We start from the raw sequence: 15,020 nt of genomic DNA on the forward strand, positions 1-15,020 counted from the left end.
GGAACAGGTGCACTTAGGGGAGAGATCCCCCTGCACCAGAATAGCTGCTGGAGTGGTCTTCTTCTCTGACTGCTTTGTAAAGTGTGCTGGAAAATCCAGAGCCTCTTGTCTTTCTCTGGGACACAAAAGAGAACTCTGTTCCCTTGCAAAGCCATACCTGGGTCTCAGTAAAGAGAGAGAGGGAGAGATTGTTTGGATTTGAGCTCCGGGTAATTAAGCAGTGCCAGTCTAAATCTGCTAGTCCTATTGCCCTATTTAAGCATATGCTTACCTTAAGTCTTCTATTTATTTAATGTGGACTCTAAAGTGCATTGCTTTGCTGGATCGTTCCAGATATATATATATATATATATATATATATATATATATATATATATATATATATATATATATATATATATGAATTTTACACATCAACTTTTTAAAAATCAAGTTAATATATTTAATTAAAATATAAACTGACGGGAAGACGAATTATTATTTCTCCCTTTTCTCCCCCTGCAATCAAATGAGCGGTGTTTTCTTTTTAATTGATTCACGCTTTATTGAACATAGATCTCCCGGCTTTTGTTTTGTTTCTTTTTTTTTTAATGCAGGCGGAGGCGGCAAGTTCACCGCTACATTTCTGAAATGTCCTGACCTCGGGTCCCAGAAATCTTGCTCGAGGTTCCTGATCCTGATGTGCTTCTCAAAAAAAAAAAAAAAAGGAAAGTAAGAAAGAAAGAAAGAAAAAGAAAGCAGCAATGCCATTTATGCAAAGGCGTCCGCTAGCCAAACTTCTCCTAAGGGTGTGTGAAATTGACTAATCTCTCATGGCTTAATATAAATAGCATTTGCTGTCGCCTCTGGTGGAGTTTCGGGATCTCTGTCTTCTCCCTCGCTTCTGCTACCCAGTCCTCCTACATCGGCTTTGCGAGGCGTTAACTTGTTTTCTTCCCAGCCCCGGCGAGTTCTGCAAGAGATTTTCACAGCCTCTTTCAAACGGGCGAAAGGCGCACTGTTGGCAACTTTGCAACTGCAATGTTTGCAAAACAAGCACACACAAAAGGCAAGCCTCTCTTTGCATTCCGATGGAAAAGGGCCAGAGCGGGAGATCCCAGGTTACGAGTTAGGAGCGGGTCTAGCTGCGCTCTTAGGGAACCAGAATGCTCGCAGACAGCTCGCGGAGATCCGAAGCTAGCCAGGTTAGCATTCCTGAAAGCAATCTCTCCTCTCCCACTGGGGCTAGGAAGATGAGCAAGAAAGGACCATGCTCCTGTTCTGAGCAGAAGCCAGTGTTTCAGCAGGTGCAGCTTTGGTGATTTCACCGGCACAGCGACCCTTTTGCAAAATTCCCTTTATTCTGCGTAAGTATGAAAGGGACAGGTGCTCAGGTCTCCTTTGAATCTGGTTCCTCTCGACGTGGTCCTTAAAGCCTTTCTTTTTCTCTTAGAAGAAAGCTGTAGCAAGAACAGAGGAGGGGGAAAGAGACAAACCTCTCCAAGGAGCTCGGGAACCCCTTCGCTTTGTGTTTGACTGCTCTGCTGCGATGGACTCCAGGTGATGTTAAGGAAGGGGCGCAGGTGGAGAGGAGGATTTCTAGGTGAGCTGCCCCCAGAGGGACAAAGGTCAAGACGGCGTCTCCCCCTCCCTTCTTCTTGCTGCAAGATGAGTTTTGAAAGTGCAGGATTAAATGGGGGGCGACTGAGCACCTTTTCAAAGCCAGTTTCCTTTGCACCCGTAGCCTAGGATGGGGTTTGCTCTAACTCAAGCAGTTAGAATGGGTTGCACCCTAACCTGGAGCCGGGTTTCTCTGACTTGGGGGTCCGTTTCATTGATCTCAATGGGCCTTACTCGCCTGTGTTCATCGGATTGCACCCTTCCTGCAAGAAGTAGGCATCTGCCTTAGTTGTACTGTGGATTGGTTCAGCTGGGGAACTGTCACCGAAAAAGTTTGTTGTAGGCGCTTGACATAGAAAGCACCCAAGACAGAGATTTGGGGTGTGTGTGTGTATAAAGCGTAGAAGAAAGTTAAGAAGATAGGATAGATCTATCCTACGGGAAACACGGGAAAACAGATTTAATTAAACTTTGCCTCTCTTTCTAGAAATCAGGAGGTGGCAGAGAAGCAACACAGCTGCTGTGTCTTTACTCCCCGTGTTCGTAAGTTTACATGTATAACCATATACACGCCTCCTGCGCGCGCGAAATCGAAGTCACTCTCTTGGGACTTTTGAGTCTGTTCGCAAATTCTAAGGGGTTGCGGGTATGTATAAAGTTAGATTCTAGTTATTTTACCAAGAACGTAAGAAACTGCCGGTGGCGGGGTGGGATTTTTAAAAAAGCCCGGTCCAAACTCTTTAAGAACAATGGCATTGTGGTCGCTTCCTGGGGAGGGGCTCCCTGCGCTCCCCTCCCCCTCCCATGCTGCCTGAAAATGGCACCGAAGTTTGAAGGTGGGGATTTTTTTCTGGGCTGCTTCCTGTCGAAACTGCAACCGTCCTTTTTGGAGAATGTACAGAGACCCAGCATCTGGTTCGTTAGGGCAAAGCTGCTACTGGGATCAGAAAAGCAGCAGCCTTAGATGCCGTGCAGATGCGCTTACCAAAACAATTTACATTGGAGGAGGGGGAAAGTCTTAGCCCGAAGGATTCTTTTTCTTTCTTTCTTTAAAAAAAAAAAAAATCTATTTGCATTCAAGAGGCATTGAGAGGTACCTTTCAAAAGAAGCCCCCCACCCCCGAAAAGTCACACTACTTTAGCAAGAGTTCTATACTCCCCCTCCCTCCTTTCCAGGGTCATTATTCATTAAGAATAACACAGTCAAAGATTTCCCAATCGTCTTCACCAATACTTTGCCTTTTGATAGAACTGGGAAGTGTGATGGGGGAGAGGCAGAGAACAAGTTGTGTGCCGCGTTTTTAAAAAGTAAAACGGTCAGATTTCCCAGGCGTACCTTAAATTCACTCATCTCTACTGTTAATAAAGAAAAATCTAATATTCCCCCCCCCCGCCCCACAAACACACCTCACCCAAAGGGAAATTTAAAATTAAGCTTTCAACAAAGTCTAGGGGAGAATGAAACCAGTTGCTGCTTCACCTCAGAACAAAATAAAACGTTGGCATGGAAAGAAACGGTCCGTGAGTTGCGCTGCTTGCTGAAAATCCAGACAAGGTGCAGTGAAATTGGCAAGCCAATCTGTACAGTGTAGCTCAAGGCGCCGGCGCGGGAGGCGGGAAGGGATTTTTAAGCAGCAATCCTGACTGGGGAGTCAGGCCCTTGAATTCGGACTGACTCCTGGGCAAACCTGCACAGGACTGTCACCCCTTTAAAGATTCCCCTTGTAATGCAGATCTAAGCATTCGAGGGGAAGGTGGGCACAATGGATTCGCAAACTAAAGAGATGGGCAGAGTAGTTCAAGCAACTACTCTGTTGTCCTCGCAGGCGTCTTGGAAGTATCCTGCCTTTCAGCGGCCCCCCCCCCCCGCACCGCTCCGACCCTCTCAGACAAAGCGGTTCCTTTTGCAGGATCAGAGCTGAAGATTGCTTTGCAGGATCCGATCCTTTACTAACTGCGCCACGCTTCTCACTCGCAGCTTTCCAAGAGGCCTAACACGAGCCAGCAGCTCGCCTTCGATGATCTTTGAAACCATTCCTCAACGCCCTTCTACAGGGGGAAAACCGGGTGAGGACTCTCGACTAGTTGTTTTGTTTGTAGGAAACTGGACGTTACTGGGAATCATTGGGAAGAAATGCGAAGAGGAAGAAGAAGTTAATACAGGAGGCAAGAAGAACCTCCTTGACAGTAACAAACCAGTAATGGCAAATCCTTGTCTACAAATCCAGGATCAGTTGGAATACACACGCCTCAGACCCTTTATCTGATAAATAGCAAGACTGACTTGAGTGAGAAAAGAGAGGAAAAGCCGCCTTAGAACAACTTGATATTTCCCAGAGATTTCCTCATCGAATTTTAATAAACTGATTGCTCTGTCCTCTTGAATATCAAGCTTTCTTTCAAAACCACGGCTTCTTCTTTCCCTCTCGCTTAAGGCGCTCTTTAAAGAAATCGACTTTTTAACGACAAACCCGTCTAGTAGGAAGTTTTGAAAGGAGGGCTGGAAAGAGACGACAGGAAGGCCAGGAGCTCCTTTTCGCAGAAACAACTTGGCAACAGAGGAAATATAAACAGAGATTGAGAAGCGTGTTAAGTCTCGAAGACGTGATTCACTAACGGGGCAGCACTTCTGAGAAATAAGAGGAGCTTTATCTGAAAACTTCCACGCTTGGCCGACGGTCGGACCTTTGTGCAAAAGTTGCACGCGCAACCCCAATCCTGAGTCCGGCCCTGCTTCCCTGCAAAGATTTATAATCTCTCTCTCGCTCTCTTTTTAAAAACCCTGTCGTTTGTCTGATGGGAACGGTCAAGAGCACCCCTCTTTTACACACACCCCGTAGTTGTCACCCTGAATTGTTCCACGCCTTTCATACGCTTCTCTTCATCTAGGTGGCACTTTCAGGTAGCAATCCACTGAGCAATTAGACGAAGAGAATATTGTCCCTGATCTCTCTCCCTCTTCCCCCCTCCCTCCACTGTCTTAAACTGTGGCTGTCTAGTCTAAAAATAGGCATTTTTTAATTGGTTAACCCCCCCCCCTTTTTCCCCCCTCTTTCTTTTTCTTGCAAAGGTTTTTTTCTTCTTCTTTTTTTTGCAAATTCGACGCCAGATCAGTTGGAAGGAAGCGGCACTCTCTGTACCTTGCTAAAACGTAGATCTCCCTAATTTAATAACTGCAGACAAAGACGGAGACCCGCAAGGGATAAACCGCTTTGAAGCGCGCCCCCCCCCCCCCTCCGCCGCCCCTTGTATAAACTTTCCTGCCTCCTCCGATGGAGCCTGGACCATTGTATCGTGAAAGCAGGAAGGTTACACATGACATCATGCGGGTTGCATATAATAAAAGGATTAGAGAAAGATGAGCAGATTGCGAGAGAAGGGATGAGAGGTGCGTGTGATGGGTGTGTGTGTTCGTGGAGTTTAGAAAAGGCGGATTTCCTGGTGCACCACTTAGCAGAGGGGGATGTGAAGGCAATTAAGAGAAAAGCCATTGATAGGGGGCGGGGGAAGTGGTGTTCGGGTATTTCCCCCTCTCAAAAGTCGGTGCCAAGTTTGGATTTAACTGTACATTTCCACGCAAGTAGTAAAGTGATTTCATTCCCGATCCTGTCCCTCGCACATAAGTAACTGCTGTTGGGTCGCCTTAATTGTAGAGAAAAGTGGCTGACCAAAGAAAGGGGGGGGAAAGAAAAGAAAGAAAAAGTGTCGCTTCTTTTTCCTAAGAATCATCTCCCAGTTGCAGGGAGCATTCCTAAGAATCACCTCCCAGTTGCTAAAACACCCTATTATTGCATATCAATAAAAAGACTTCACACCGCCCCCTTTAAGAACACCTTGAGATCCCCCAGTTTTTCCAACCCTCTGAAACAGATGTAGGGGTCCCCCCCCTTTTTGGAGAAACAGGAAGTACATCTGGTGCGAGGATTTCTCCTGCTGGGATCTAACTCCTGTTTTGCCAGCCCCGCTTGCTTTTGACAATTGCGTCCTCTTCCCCTCCAGGACGACATCCAGTCCTTGGAAGCGGGTCAATTTCCTAATGTTAAAAGGATGGGGAGGGGAAGCGGGGGGCGGGGGGGGTGCCCTGAGAGGTGTGCATGTAAAGACTAGGCAAGGCTGAGTCCTGAGCGGTTGGGTCTCTCCCTCCCCCCCCCCGCCCCGCCTTTCCTTTGCAGAGTCTGGGTTAGCCTTTGTAAAGACTTAGGCTGCGGCTGATCTCCTCCTTCCCGCTTAAGTTGTTTAGTATGTGAGTTATTTGTGCGGAATCCCAGACGATGTTATGTCTGTGCTGTTGTCGCCGCGGCAATGTGCATTCCTGGTGACACTGATGGATGCGCCAATGGAAAGATGGACAGATGTTAGGGCGGATCTAACGGCATGCATAGCCAAAGCAGCAGAGGGGGAGAGGGGGGGACTCAAAACATCCCGATTGCTTGGAAAGTCGCTTATTCTGGCGCAAGCCACCCAACCCTGCACACACACATGCAAGCAGTCACATGGAAAGGGGTGTTTTTTGGGGAGGGGGCCGCTTAACGTCTCTTAAGCAGATCTGATCGCGCCTGACGTGACCAAATCCTGCCTCAGCGCGAAGCCAAAAAACCGTCAATGAGATGGAACCGAGAGAATCTGGCAGCCGAAACGAGCATTGAGAAGGCAACTCACCCTTTCTGCTGTTAGGCAAGAGCATTTTTTTTTAATTGGGGGTTTCCGCTTTTCTGCTGCACATTTCCCGAGGACTGCAAAACACTGTGTGTGCGTGTGTGTTTTCATCCTAACGATCGGCTAAAACAGGGAGGGAAAGGAAAAAAAAAATCAAACCCAATCATAACAGCATTTTTTTTTAAAAAAAGCCCCAACTTTCATGCTCTTTTTTTCTATAAAGCAGGGGGGAGTATTTGATCCCCTCCCCGCCCCTGCAAAATCAGCCCGGCTTTCTAAGATGTGAAGACGAAAACATCTGCATTGAGTGAGGTCTTTGGAGAGATCCCAAATCTTGAAGGGAGCGAAAGGAGACTCTGGATTTATTTATTTTTTAAATCTCACTGTAAAAAAATAAAAAAATAAAAGTGAGAGCACTCTCTTCCCCCTTTCCTCTCTCTCCTTAAAATAAAAATTATATATATATATATATATAGAGAGAGAGAGAGAGAGAGAGATTTAAAAAGCGAGGGCAATTGTTTGCTACTGTTTGCTGCACTTCTCTTAAGTAAAGCATCTGGGTCTTAAAGGCGCTCTCTTGTGATTTGCTGGAGCTGTTATTAAATATCTCTCAGCCACACAAAGAAAAGAGGGGGAGGAAGGAAGGGGGGGGAGGGCCATTGGCAGTCGAGAAGGTGCTTGGCTCTACCTTCAGATCCATGTTCATAAAGCACTTGAAACACAGTTAAGAGTCCGTCCCCTCTCCCCCCCCTCCCGCTTCCCCCCGGCCGTACCTTATTGCAAGTCAGGAATACACAATCAAACTCTCAGCGCATCGATTCGCCCAGCGCTCTTTTGCACAGCCGAGGAAGGATCCTTACTCCCCTAGATGATCTCAGTCTCCCCACCAATGAATATGGACTAGAAGGCGGGGAGGGGGGGGGGGAGAGATCTTCTCTAAAATAAAAATTTAAAAGTACGTGTATATGCCTATGTGAAGAAGAAGAAGAAGAAGAGGGCGAAGAGGACAATCTAGGAGGCTTGCTTCTTTTTGCAAAAGATCATGCTTAGTCGATCTCTTTTCGCGGCGAGATTCCTGGAGATCTTGCGAAGAAGAGCAGAAACGTGAAGCGGGGGGACGGAACAAGAAAGAAGAAGAAAAGAGAGAGACGTTTAAAGTGTGGTTTCTCTGCAGCAAAGGGAATCCTTGGATCTATGCTTGCCGGAGCCTGCAAGCCCCCACCACTGGTAAGTCGGGAGAGGGGGGTGTCTGCGCCAAAGAGGGCTCGGGGTGCATCTCTGACGGGTGCTTGCGTGCTCTGGGCCCGGAGAGAGTTGCGATCGGGTGAGCGTCTTTCTAAGGCACGCTGGGGAGTGTGGGTGAGGTGTGGATGGCGAGAAACACGTGCAGCCCGTCTGGAGATGCTTACTTTGGATGTAAGTCCCATTCGCTCCAAAGGATCTTGCTCCCAAGTCAGTCTGCTCCGAAGTTCAAGACGATGTCCTCCTAAGTCAGGCCTAGGAAGCCGCCTTATACCGAGTCAGACCATCTGTCCATCTAGCTGGGTATTGTCTACACTGACTGGCAGCAGCTGTCCAAGGTGTCAGGCAGGGGGTCTCACTCAGCCCTACCTGGCGATGCTGCCCGCGATTGAACCAGGGACCTTCTGCATGCAGAGCAGATGCTCTGTTGCCGAGGTATGGCCTTGAGCAAGTATTGAGCAAAATTATAGCAGTGACTTTGGAAGGTAAGCCAAAGGTAGGTGAGTGTGTGTGAGGGGGTTTCTTTAGAGAAAGGGTAGGTGTGTCTGGTGGCAGGGCCACGCTCAGCGGAAGAGCAGCTGCTCTGCAAGCATCGCAGGTTAAATCCCTGACATCTCCATTTAGGGCTTGGAAAGACCCCTGGTTGAAACCTTGGAGAGCTGCTGCCAGTCAGTGTAAGCCATACTGAGCTCGATCGACCAAGGGTCTGAATCGGTATAAGGCAGCTTCCTATGTTCCCATGTAGGTCCCTTCTCTCCTGCCTGCTGGTCTGGAGAGATCCCACGTTAAGGCCTGGGTGACTGGGAGGTTGCAGGTTTTGGCAGCTGCAAGGAAAAGGCTCTCTGGGAAAGTGTCTCTTTCCCCCGCCCCCGCCCAACCGGCATGCCTCGAGTCGGGTGCACTTCCTAGACTTAACTTTGCTGGAGGGGGGTTCTCCAAGCTAGGGAGCAAAGGGGTGGATTTCTTTTTGCTTGGGGGTGGGGTGGGGTGGGGGCTCTGCTGTCCCCTAGAAGGATAGCCCCCTAACTCGAAGGGGCTGTAGGAGGAGGAAGATGGGACCCCAGGACTGAGCAGGGAGGAAGCTTTCAAGGAATTCCCGGGGGTGGGGGCGCCCCGGAGCTTGCTATGGAAGGTGTGCAGTTGGAGTCTTTTTTTGGCATGTGGTCTTTTCTTTTTAATCTTTTTAGCTCCAGAGGTCGGGGTCTGATCTCTAAGGAGTCTGATTCTTTTACCTCTGAGTGTGTGTGTTGGGGGGGGGAGGATTTTGTGGGGTTCAAACCTGAGATTGTGGGGTTCACTGGCTGTGGGGCAACCTGGTGATCCTGGGATGGGATGTATGTACCCCGCTCCACAGCTCTGGCGGGCAGGAAGAAAGAAAGGGTGAAGCCCAGCAAATGTGGCCAGACACAGGGGTGGGGTGGGAGCTGAGATCCGAGAAGAGCCCCACTGCCCGCGACCCTCCAACCTGGCTCCTTTCTGTGCCTATGCCCCCCCCCCATTGCACGGGGAATCCCCTGGGTGGAGAACCAGAGGAGGGTGTGTGTGTTTGCGCGGGAATTAAGAAGGATGCGCTTGGCGTGACAGCTGGGCTGGCTCGCCTCGGGACGGTCCGCACCCGCTTGGGGCACTTCCGTGAGTCGACGGGGTGCCAAACCTTGGCTTTGTCAAGGACTTGGGGGCGGGGGGAGTCCACAAAGTGGCTGGTGAGGAGGAGGGGGGGAGAAAGCCCCCTCCCCGCTCCCCCAGGTGGCTTGATGCCGGGGGACCCCCGATCTCCTGCGCGCGGGGCGAAGCCGGGTAGCTCGGTGGGGTGTCCAGTCCTGAGCTTGAATTGAGCGGGCAGGGAGGGGAATCGGGGCTGGCTGGAGGCGGAGGAGGCGGCGGAGGCGGGACCCTCCCTGGCTGTCCCCTCCCCCTCCTGGCTCAGATCTGGGGGGATCCCCTCGCCGCCGCCGCCCCTCCGCTTCTTTGACGCGTGGCCCCCGGTGCGTTCCTGGGCTGCCGCCGCGCGAGGCGCAAAGAGTTAAGGCTGCAGCGGGCGGCGCGGGCTCCCCTCTCGCTCTTTTTCTCTGGCTCTCCGGCGACTAGTTGGAGTCACGCTGCGATCGTCTCTTTTCCCTTCAAGCTGTGCCTGTTGCCGCCGCCGCCGCGATCGGCGAGCCGTCGGAGCGCAGGAGTGAGAAGCAGCAGCAGCAGCAGCGCCGCCCGAAGCTGCTGGCCGCCCCGGCAGGAGAAGTGAAGGCACCTCCGGATCTGCATGCCGTGAGCTCCCCGAAGAGGAGGCGCCGCCGCCGGGCCGGGCTGGGGGGCCACTCCGAGCGGGCTCGCCCCAGCCCTCCTGCTCCTGGGGGGAGGCACCTCCTCCTCCTCCTCCTCCTCCTTCCTGCGGGGCGATCTGTCAAACTCCCCCCCCTCTTCTCGTGCCAGCAGCAGCGGCGGCAGCAGCAGCGAGATCGGGGCTGTCCTCCCGGCTGCTCTCGCTCCCCGTGCCTCCGCCTCCTTCTCCTCCTCCTCCTCCTCCTCCTCCTCTTCCACATCGTGCATGCCCAGCAGCGGCGGCGGCGGCGGCAGCGGCAGCAGCAGCAACAACAACAAAAAGCTCGCCCTGCAGCCCAGCCTGGAGCAGCTCCTCCTCAGCCCGGATCGAGGGGGCTGAAGCAACTCTGCCCACCCCCAGCCGGCTGGCTCGCCCTCCCGCCCTGCCTCCAGGCGCTGCCCGCGGACGCAGCCGGCCAACATGCCCAGGAGGAAGCAGCAAGCGCCCCGGCGCGCAGCAGGTACGAGCAACTGCCTGGCCAGGCGCCGGGGCTCCCTTCTCTCTTTCTCTTTCTTTTTTCTTTTCCTCCTCCCAGTTCTTCCTCTCCCACAATCTGTCGCCTCCCAGCCTGGATGTTGTATGAAATGGTGGTGATGTCGGGCGCAGTGTCATCAACTCCGGATCAGGCAGAGCCTGCCTTTACCCCCGCTCTCCCTCTCCCTTGCAAAAAGATCTAGGAAGTAGGGTGGGGTTGGGAGGACAGAGAGGGATGGTAGTGATGGTGGTGGCGGCGGCCGGGCTTAGTTCTTTGCCTTACTTTTGGTGGCCACCTTCTGGCACCCCTCTTCCCATTGGGGTTGGGGCACTTGCTGTGAAGCTGTACATCATCTGGGTGAGTTATAGGGAGGCTGGTGTTTGGAAGAAGGCAAGCCCGCCACACCAGTGACAATCCACCCATCCCAGCCTCCTCTGATCTGCCCAGCTTTTCCATACAAGGTGGTCACTCAAATAAGGGTTGCAATTTATTTATTTATTGCGTCTCATGTCAGTGGAGGTGGCGGTTTTGCACGCAGGGGCAAGACCACACGTAGGATCTTATTGTGCTACAGAGAAGATTCCTTCACCCAACTTTCTTTCTTGCCTTCTCCCTTTGGGGTGGCACTGAGCAGGAGGGGGGATTGCCCCCAGACAGCCCCTTCCACCTAGCTGGCTGCTTCCTTCTGCACTTCCTTTTAATCCTATTGATTTCTCATTTATAAGGCTAAGCTGCACAGGAAAACAGAGGAAAGGGGGCTCTGGATATTGTCAGATGACTGTCAAGGAGATGTCTTTACATTTATTCTTACACTTTCCAGAGCTCTTTTTTAAAAAAATCTACTTTTCTTTTTTAAAAGTTTGGATTTTTTCATTTAATGCCAGGGATCTTAAGTCCCCTTAAATGTGAGAACATAAAGGCCAGGTTTGTAAAACAAACACTTATCCTTTCCTGCTCCCCGCCACACCACTCCTTTTAATTTTTTTTAAAATTTTATTTTGTAGCCATCTTGTCCTACGGGTGTGTGTGTGTAAGTGGTCTGGAGCCGACTTTCCTTGGCCTCTTGCCATCCTTGATTTGATGGCTGATTGATTGCCCGTCATCCGGTTGCCTTTGATCTATTCATTCCCAATAAACCTCAATAAATCACTTTCCATGGTAACGCCAGACTCTGTATGACGTCACACACGTGGCCTATCAACTCTGGCCGTGTAACTTTCAGAGCCTTCTGGTCTTCTTTAGGTGGGGTGGCATGGATAGATCATTTCATGAACTTGATCTTCTTGCACAATATAGAGAAAGGACCTACTCCACACTCTGTGTGTGTGTGTGTGGGGGGGATATTCCATGGATGTGTAAATGTGGGGTGGACTCCCCATCCTGTAATCTTTAGGAAGAAGCCATCTGTGATGCACACCTAAGTACCTTTTGACTCTCAGGAGATTGTCCTAATATTGAATCAGCACTTGTAGCAGTTCTTGTCAGCATGTGGAGGAAGCTGTGCAGATCAACAGTATCTTTTAAGGAATTTTTCAGTCTTTAAAAAAAAAAAGCAATTTCTGCATGCGACAAGTTTGATTTTCCTAGAAATTAGTAACATGCGTGATGTCCACATACCCATCTCCATAGCCATTCTTTGTTTTCCAAAAACACATGTATTGCCGTTCTTCTTTGAAAATGTGACCAGAGAAACTCTTTGTTTGCTACTCATAGCTCTTCAGTGTTTTTGTGCAGATAAGTTGAGAAAGTTTCTTTTTGCCATAAACATGGACATGCGTATGCCATCACCAACGTCTTTTGCCTTTCTGGCAAGGGTGGGGAACAGATTCTTACCATCTGAATTATCAACATGGAAAGGCGGAATTGCAAACAATGCTATGTCTCCATGACAAGAACAGATCTTCAGGAAGTTAGGGCCTGTTCTTCAGGGCTGAGTTAAGTTTGAAACTGGATGTACTTGCAGTATGCAGGAAAGAAAAGTCTCCAGACCGTATGATCAGGGTTTGGGGCCAGGCTGCCTATTGAGTTTGTATCTGAGAGATGTTTCTCCTCTGTTTAATTTGTATAAGTCATTTACAGCATGCATTGTCTTGGACAAAAGTGAAATATCTGCTAGGTTTTGGGGTGGCTGCACTCAGTGAACATCTTTGCCAAAGGCATTTAAATTACTTTTTAAAATAGCAAACTTAAATAGCGGTACTTTAAAGGTGTCATAAAAGAAAAGAACAGAGCAATGCTAAGAACTATGGCTGCTTAGTTAAGAAATATTCATTAACCTTAAAAAAAAAAACCCACACAAAACCTCCCGATTGCAGGACTAATAGGAGATGGAAGAATGGGTTTGTTCTATCAAAATGACCCGTCAAAACGACTTTGTTTCATATTTGATTTAATTGTCTCTCTCCTGACAGGCACATTTATCAATAGCTTAATGGTCAATCAGAAGTTGGCAGAGTGAGTGCTTTCATTCTTTCTCATACACCCGCTTTGCCTTTACTTTATCAAAATGCCTTTGGCTAATGGATAGAAGGGGTGGGGGGTCCAGAACAGATGAAGAGCTGCTTATTTAAGAGGAATGCAATAAAATATGCTGTTGATAAGTGCAGAAGGATAAATACATAAGTGAGTGTGGTTTTCAAAAAATAATAATTTCGAGGTGCCAGAAACTCAAAGGGAAAACATCTTTTCTGTGCTTGACTTCCCAGTTGCAACTTATAAGGTGCCTGACCGCTTCTGTGGCATAAGTGAGGGTGTCAACATATGTATTACTTGGTAGGGATGGAGCAAAAGTGGGGGGGGGAGGATAAGGAGCTTGTGTGTAGGAGGGAGAAGCCACACACACACACACACACGCACACACACACACACACATGCTTGCTCCCATCCATTGATTTGTCGCTCGGGAAATCTAGTCTCCAGCAACCTTGAGAATACTCCAGGAAAAAAAAAAATCCCCCCTCCAAACTGAAAGGTCCGCTCAGCCATAAAAAAAGAAAAGTTGTTTTGCCAGCTTCATTAGTGTTCACCTAATTAGCTGTAAACCTGATGGATTCCTGACAGCTTTAATGATTGGAGATGACAAGCTCTACGCAGTGTCATCTAGCGGAATTAGGTTTAGAGCTAGTTTGATGTAATCAAGTTGATATTACACAGTCCTGGTTGCCTTTAGTTGTGCATTAACTCAATTTTCTGCTGCAGGTGACAAATGGGCTTTGGTACCTGGATAATCATGTCATAGGAATTAGGGCCCTCGTAATGGTCTGGAGTAGAATAACAACAACAAAGAGCTCTCAGCAGCAGAGAGGGCTTGCAGGAGACGTTACAGACAGGTGCGCAAATTCTTCCTGTCTAGCCCAAGTGTTAACACCACCAGGGAGAAGACTAAAGCTGTCTTGGAGAATCAAGAATCTGTAAAAATGATGGTGTCTGTTTGTTTACTTTAGGACTTGGGTTGAGTATCATGGACAGAGTTGAGGATATACAGGAGCTGGCGGGCGGGGACGGCAACGCAGGTTTCTAGGAGTGCATTTTTCATACCTAGAGCTTTATTTGGATGGCAGCTTTTGACATTTAAGTTGGGGTGTGTGTCTTTGGGAGAACAGCATTTGTTTCTGTTTACCAAATTGAGAATATCCTGCATTCATAGAGGCAACTCTGGTTCATGCAAACCATAATTATCACACTTGAAATTGCAGATTTCATGTATTGCTATTTTTTTTAAAAAGCGACCTCTTTAAAGGACTGAGAAAATGTGATTGCAGTTCCAAGTGTGTGTGTGTGTGTGTGTGTGTGTGTGTGTGTGTAATGGACCTAATAGTCACACTCTGTGCTCCTTGTCATAAAAAGAGAGGCTGGAAATGATAAAGCTTTCCTGGAACACTTTTTAAAAGATGCAGCTCCCTCTGGCACTGTCCCAGTGACTTTGGTGGGAGTATGTAGGAATTAAAGATTTTAAAGTTTGCATCCTTAGGATTTTCCCTCCTGTCCCCTTCAAACAGTGAAATTGAGCAATGCGATTTGAGGCCTGCAAAAAACAGCAAGTTCAAAGCTTCCCAAAGGCTTCAGGCAGAACCACTAACACATCAATGGCAATGTTGTCCTGGACTTCAGTAGGTTGTGGATTACACAATTTGTTCTGTAAAATATGCCTTTCTTCTAAAACTGTGTTCCTCGTTTTATTAAAATTCCTACAGTGATCTCTGTTCCTGAAAGGGACTTCAAGTCCCTTTGAGGTATGAATAGAAAGGGATGGGGTGGGTTTAAAAAAATTTTTTTTAAAGTGGATTGAATCTCTCTGGTTATCACAGATCAAACTGGAATTTGCAAGTTCTTAGAGCCCCTGGAGGGAAAGAATGCCATACACATAGCTGGTGGAGCAATAGCAGCACATAGATCTGAAATCCAAGATTTGGGAATACAAGTTCAGGAAGCTGAGCATCTCTCTTAACACAAGGGCCTGCCTTGTGCCTTGTTTATATTCCACAAGTAGTTATGCATCAAACATTGTGTGCAGGAATGGAATAAACTACCTTCCAAAGAGGTACTTGCAGGCTCAGCCTCTGCTTTGCTTCCCAATCTGCCATGTATTTCTCTGTTCAAATATTTTTTGTTTTCTAGCAGCACGCTGACAACATGATTAGTTAGGGTTGTCCTTTGCTTCTGCCCACCCCTCCTGCAAAAGTATGAAGAACAATGTAAAAACAAACAAAGAAAGAAAGGAATAGAGCATAA

At 48.6% G+C, this 15,020-nt stretch overlaps 1 protein-coding gene and 2 long non-coding RNA genes across 7 annotated transcripts in view; 2 read left to right on the plus strand and 1 right to left on the minus strand.

Moving 5' to 3' along the window:
• LOC128334548 (uncharacterized) overlaps positions 1-7,160 on the minus strand; it is a 45,735-nt gene extending 38,575 nt beyond the window's left edge. For all 3 annotated transcript variants that reach the window (XR_008311312.1, XR_008311311.1, XR_008311313.1), the window contains exons 1-2: positions 7,029-7,160; positions 6,259-6,378 (exon numbers count right to left, since the gene is read on the minus strand). This is a non-coding gene — a long non-coding RNA (uncharacterized LOC128334548). The remainder of the gene's footprint in view (positions 1-6,258; positions 6,379-7,028) is intronic.
• LOC128334551 (uncharacterized) lies at positions 1,448-4,118 on the plus strand. The gene is made up of 3 exons (XR_008311315.1): positions 1,448-1,582; positions 2,087-2,142; positions 3,578-4,118. It is a non-coding gene; the product is annotated as an uncharacterized LOC128334551 (long non-coding RNA).
• A 204-nt stretch (positions 7,161-7,364) lies between the features above and the next one.
• The window catches only part of TSHZ3 (teashirt zinc finger homeobox 3), a 158,696-nt gene continuing 151,040 nt past the window's right edge, over positions 7,365-15,020 (plus strand). The window contains exons 1-2 of one of the 3 annotated variants that reach the window (XM_053271456.1): positions 7,365-7,482; positions 9,623-10,274. In XM_053271456.1, the coding sequence (XP_053127431.1) occupies positions 10,235-10,274 (40 nt within the window). In that variant the 5' untranslated portion in view covers positions 7,365-7,482; positions 9,623-10,234. Of the gene's footprint in view, positions 7,483-7,587; positions 7,672-8,504; positions 9,130-9,622; positions 10,275-15,020 lie in introns of those variants that run through there. The other 2 variants (XM_053271459.1, XM_053271458.1) reach the window with 2 other exon arrangements.

This window comes from Hemicordylus capensis, chromosome 9 (assembly GCF_027244095.1).
Source record: "Hemicordylus capensis ecotype Gifberg chromosome 9, rHemCap1.1.pri, whole genome shotgun sequence".
In the NCBI taxonomy this organism is placed as follows: Eukaryota; Metazoa; Chordata; class Lepidosauria; order Squamata; family Cordylidae; genus Hemicordylus; species Hemicordylus capensis.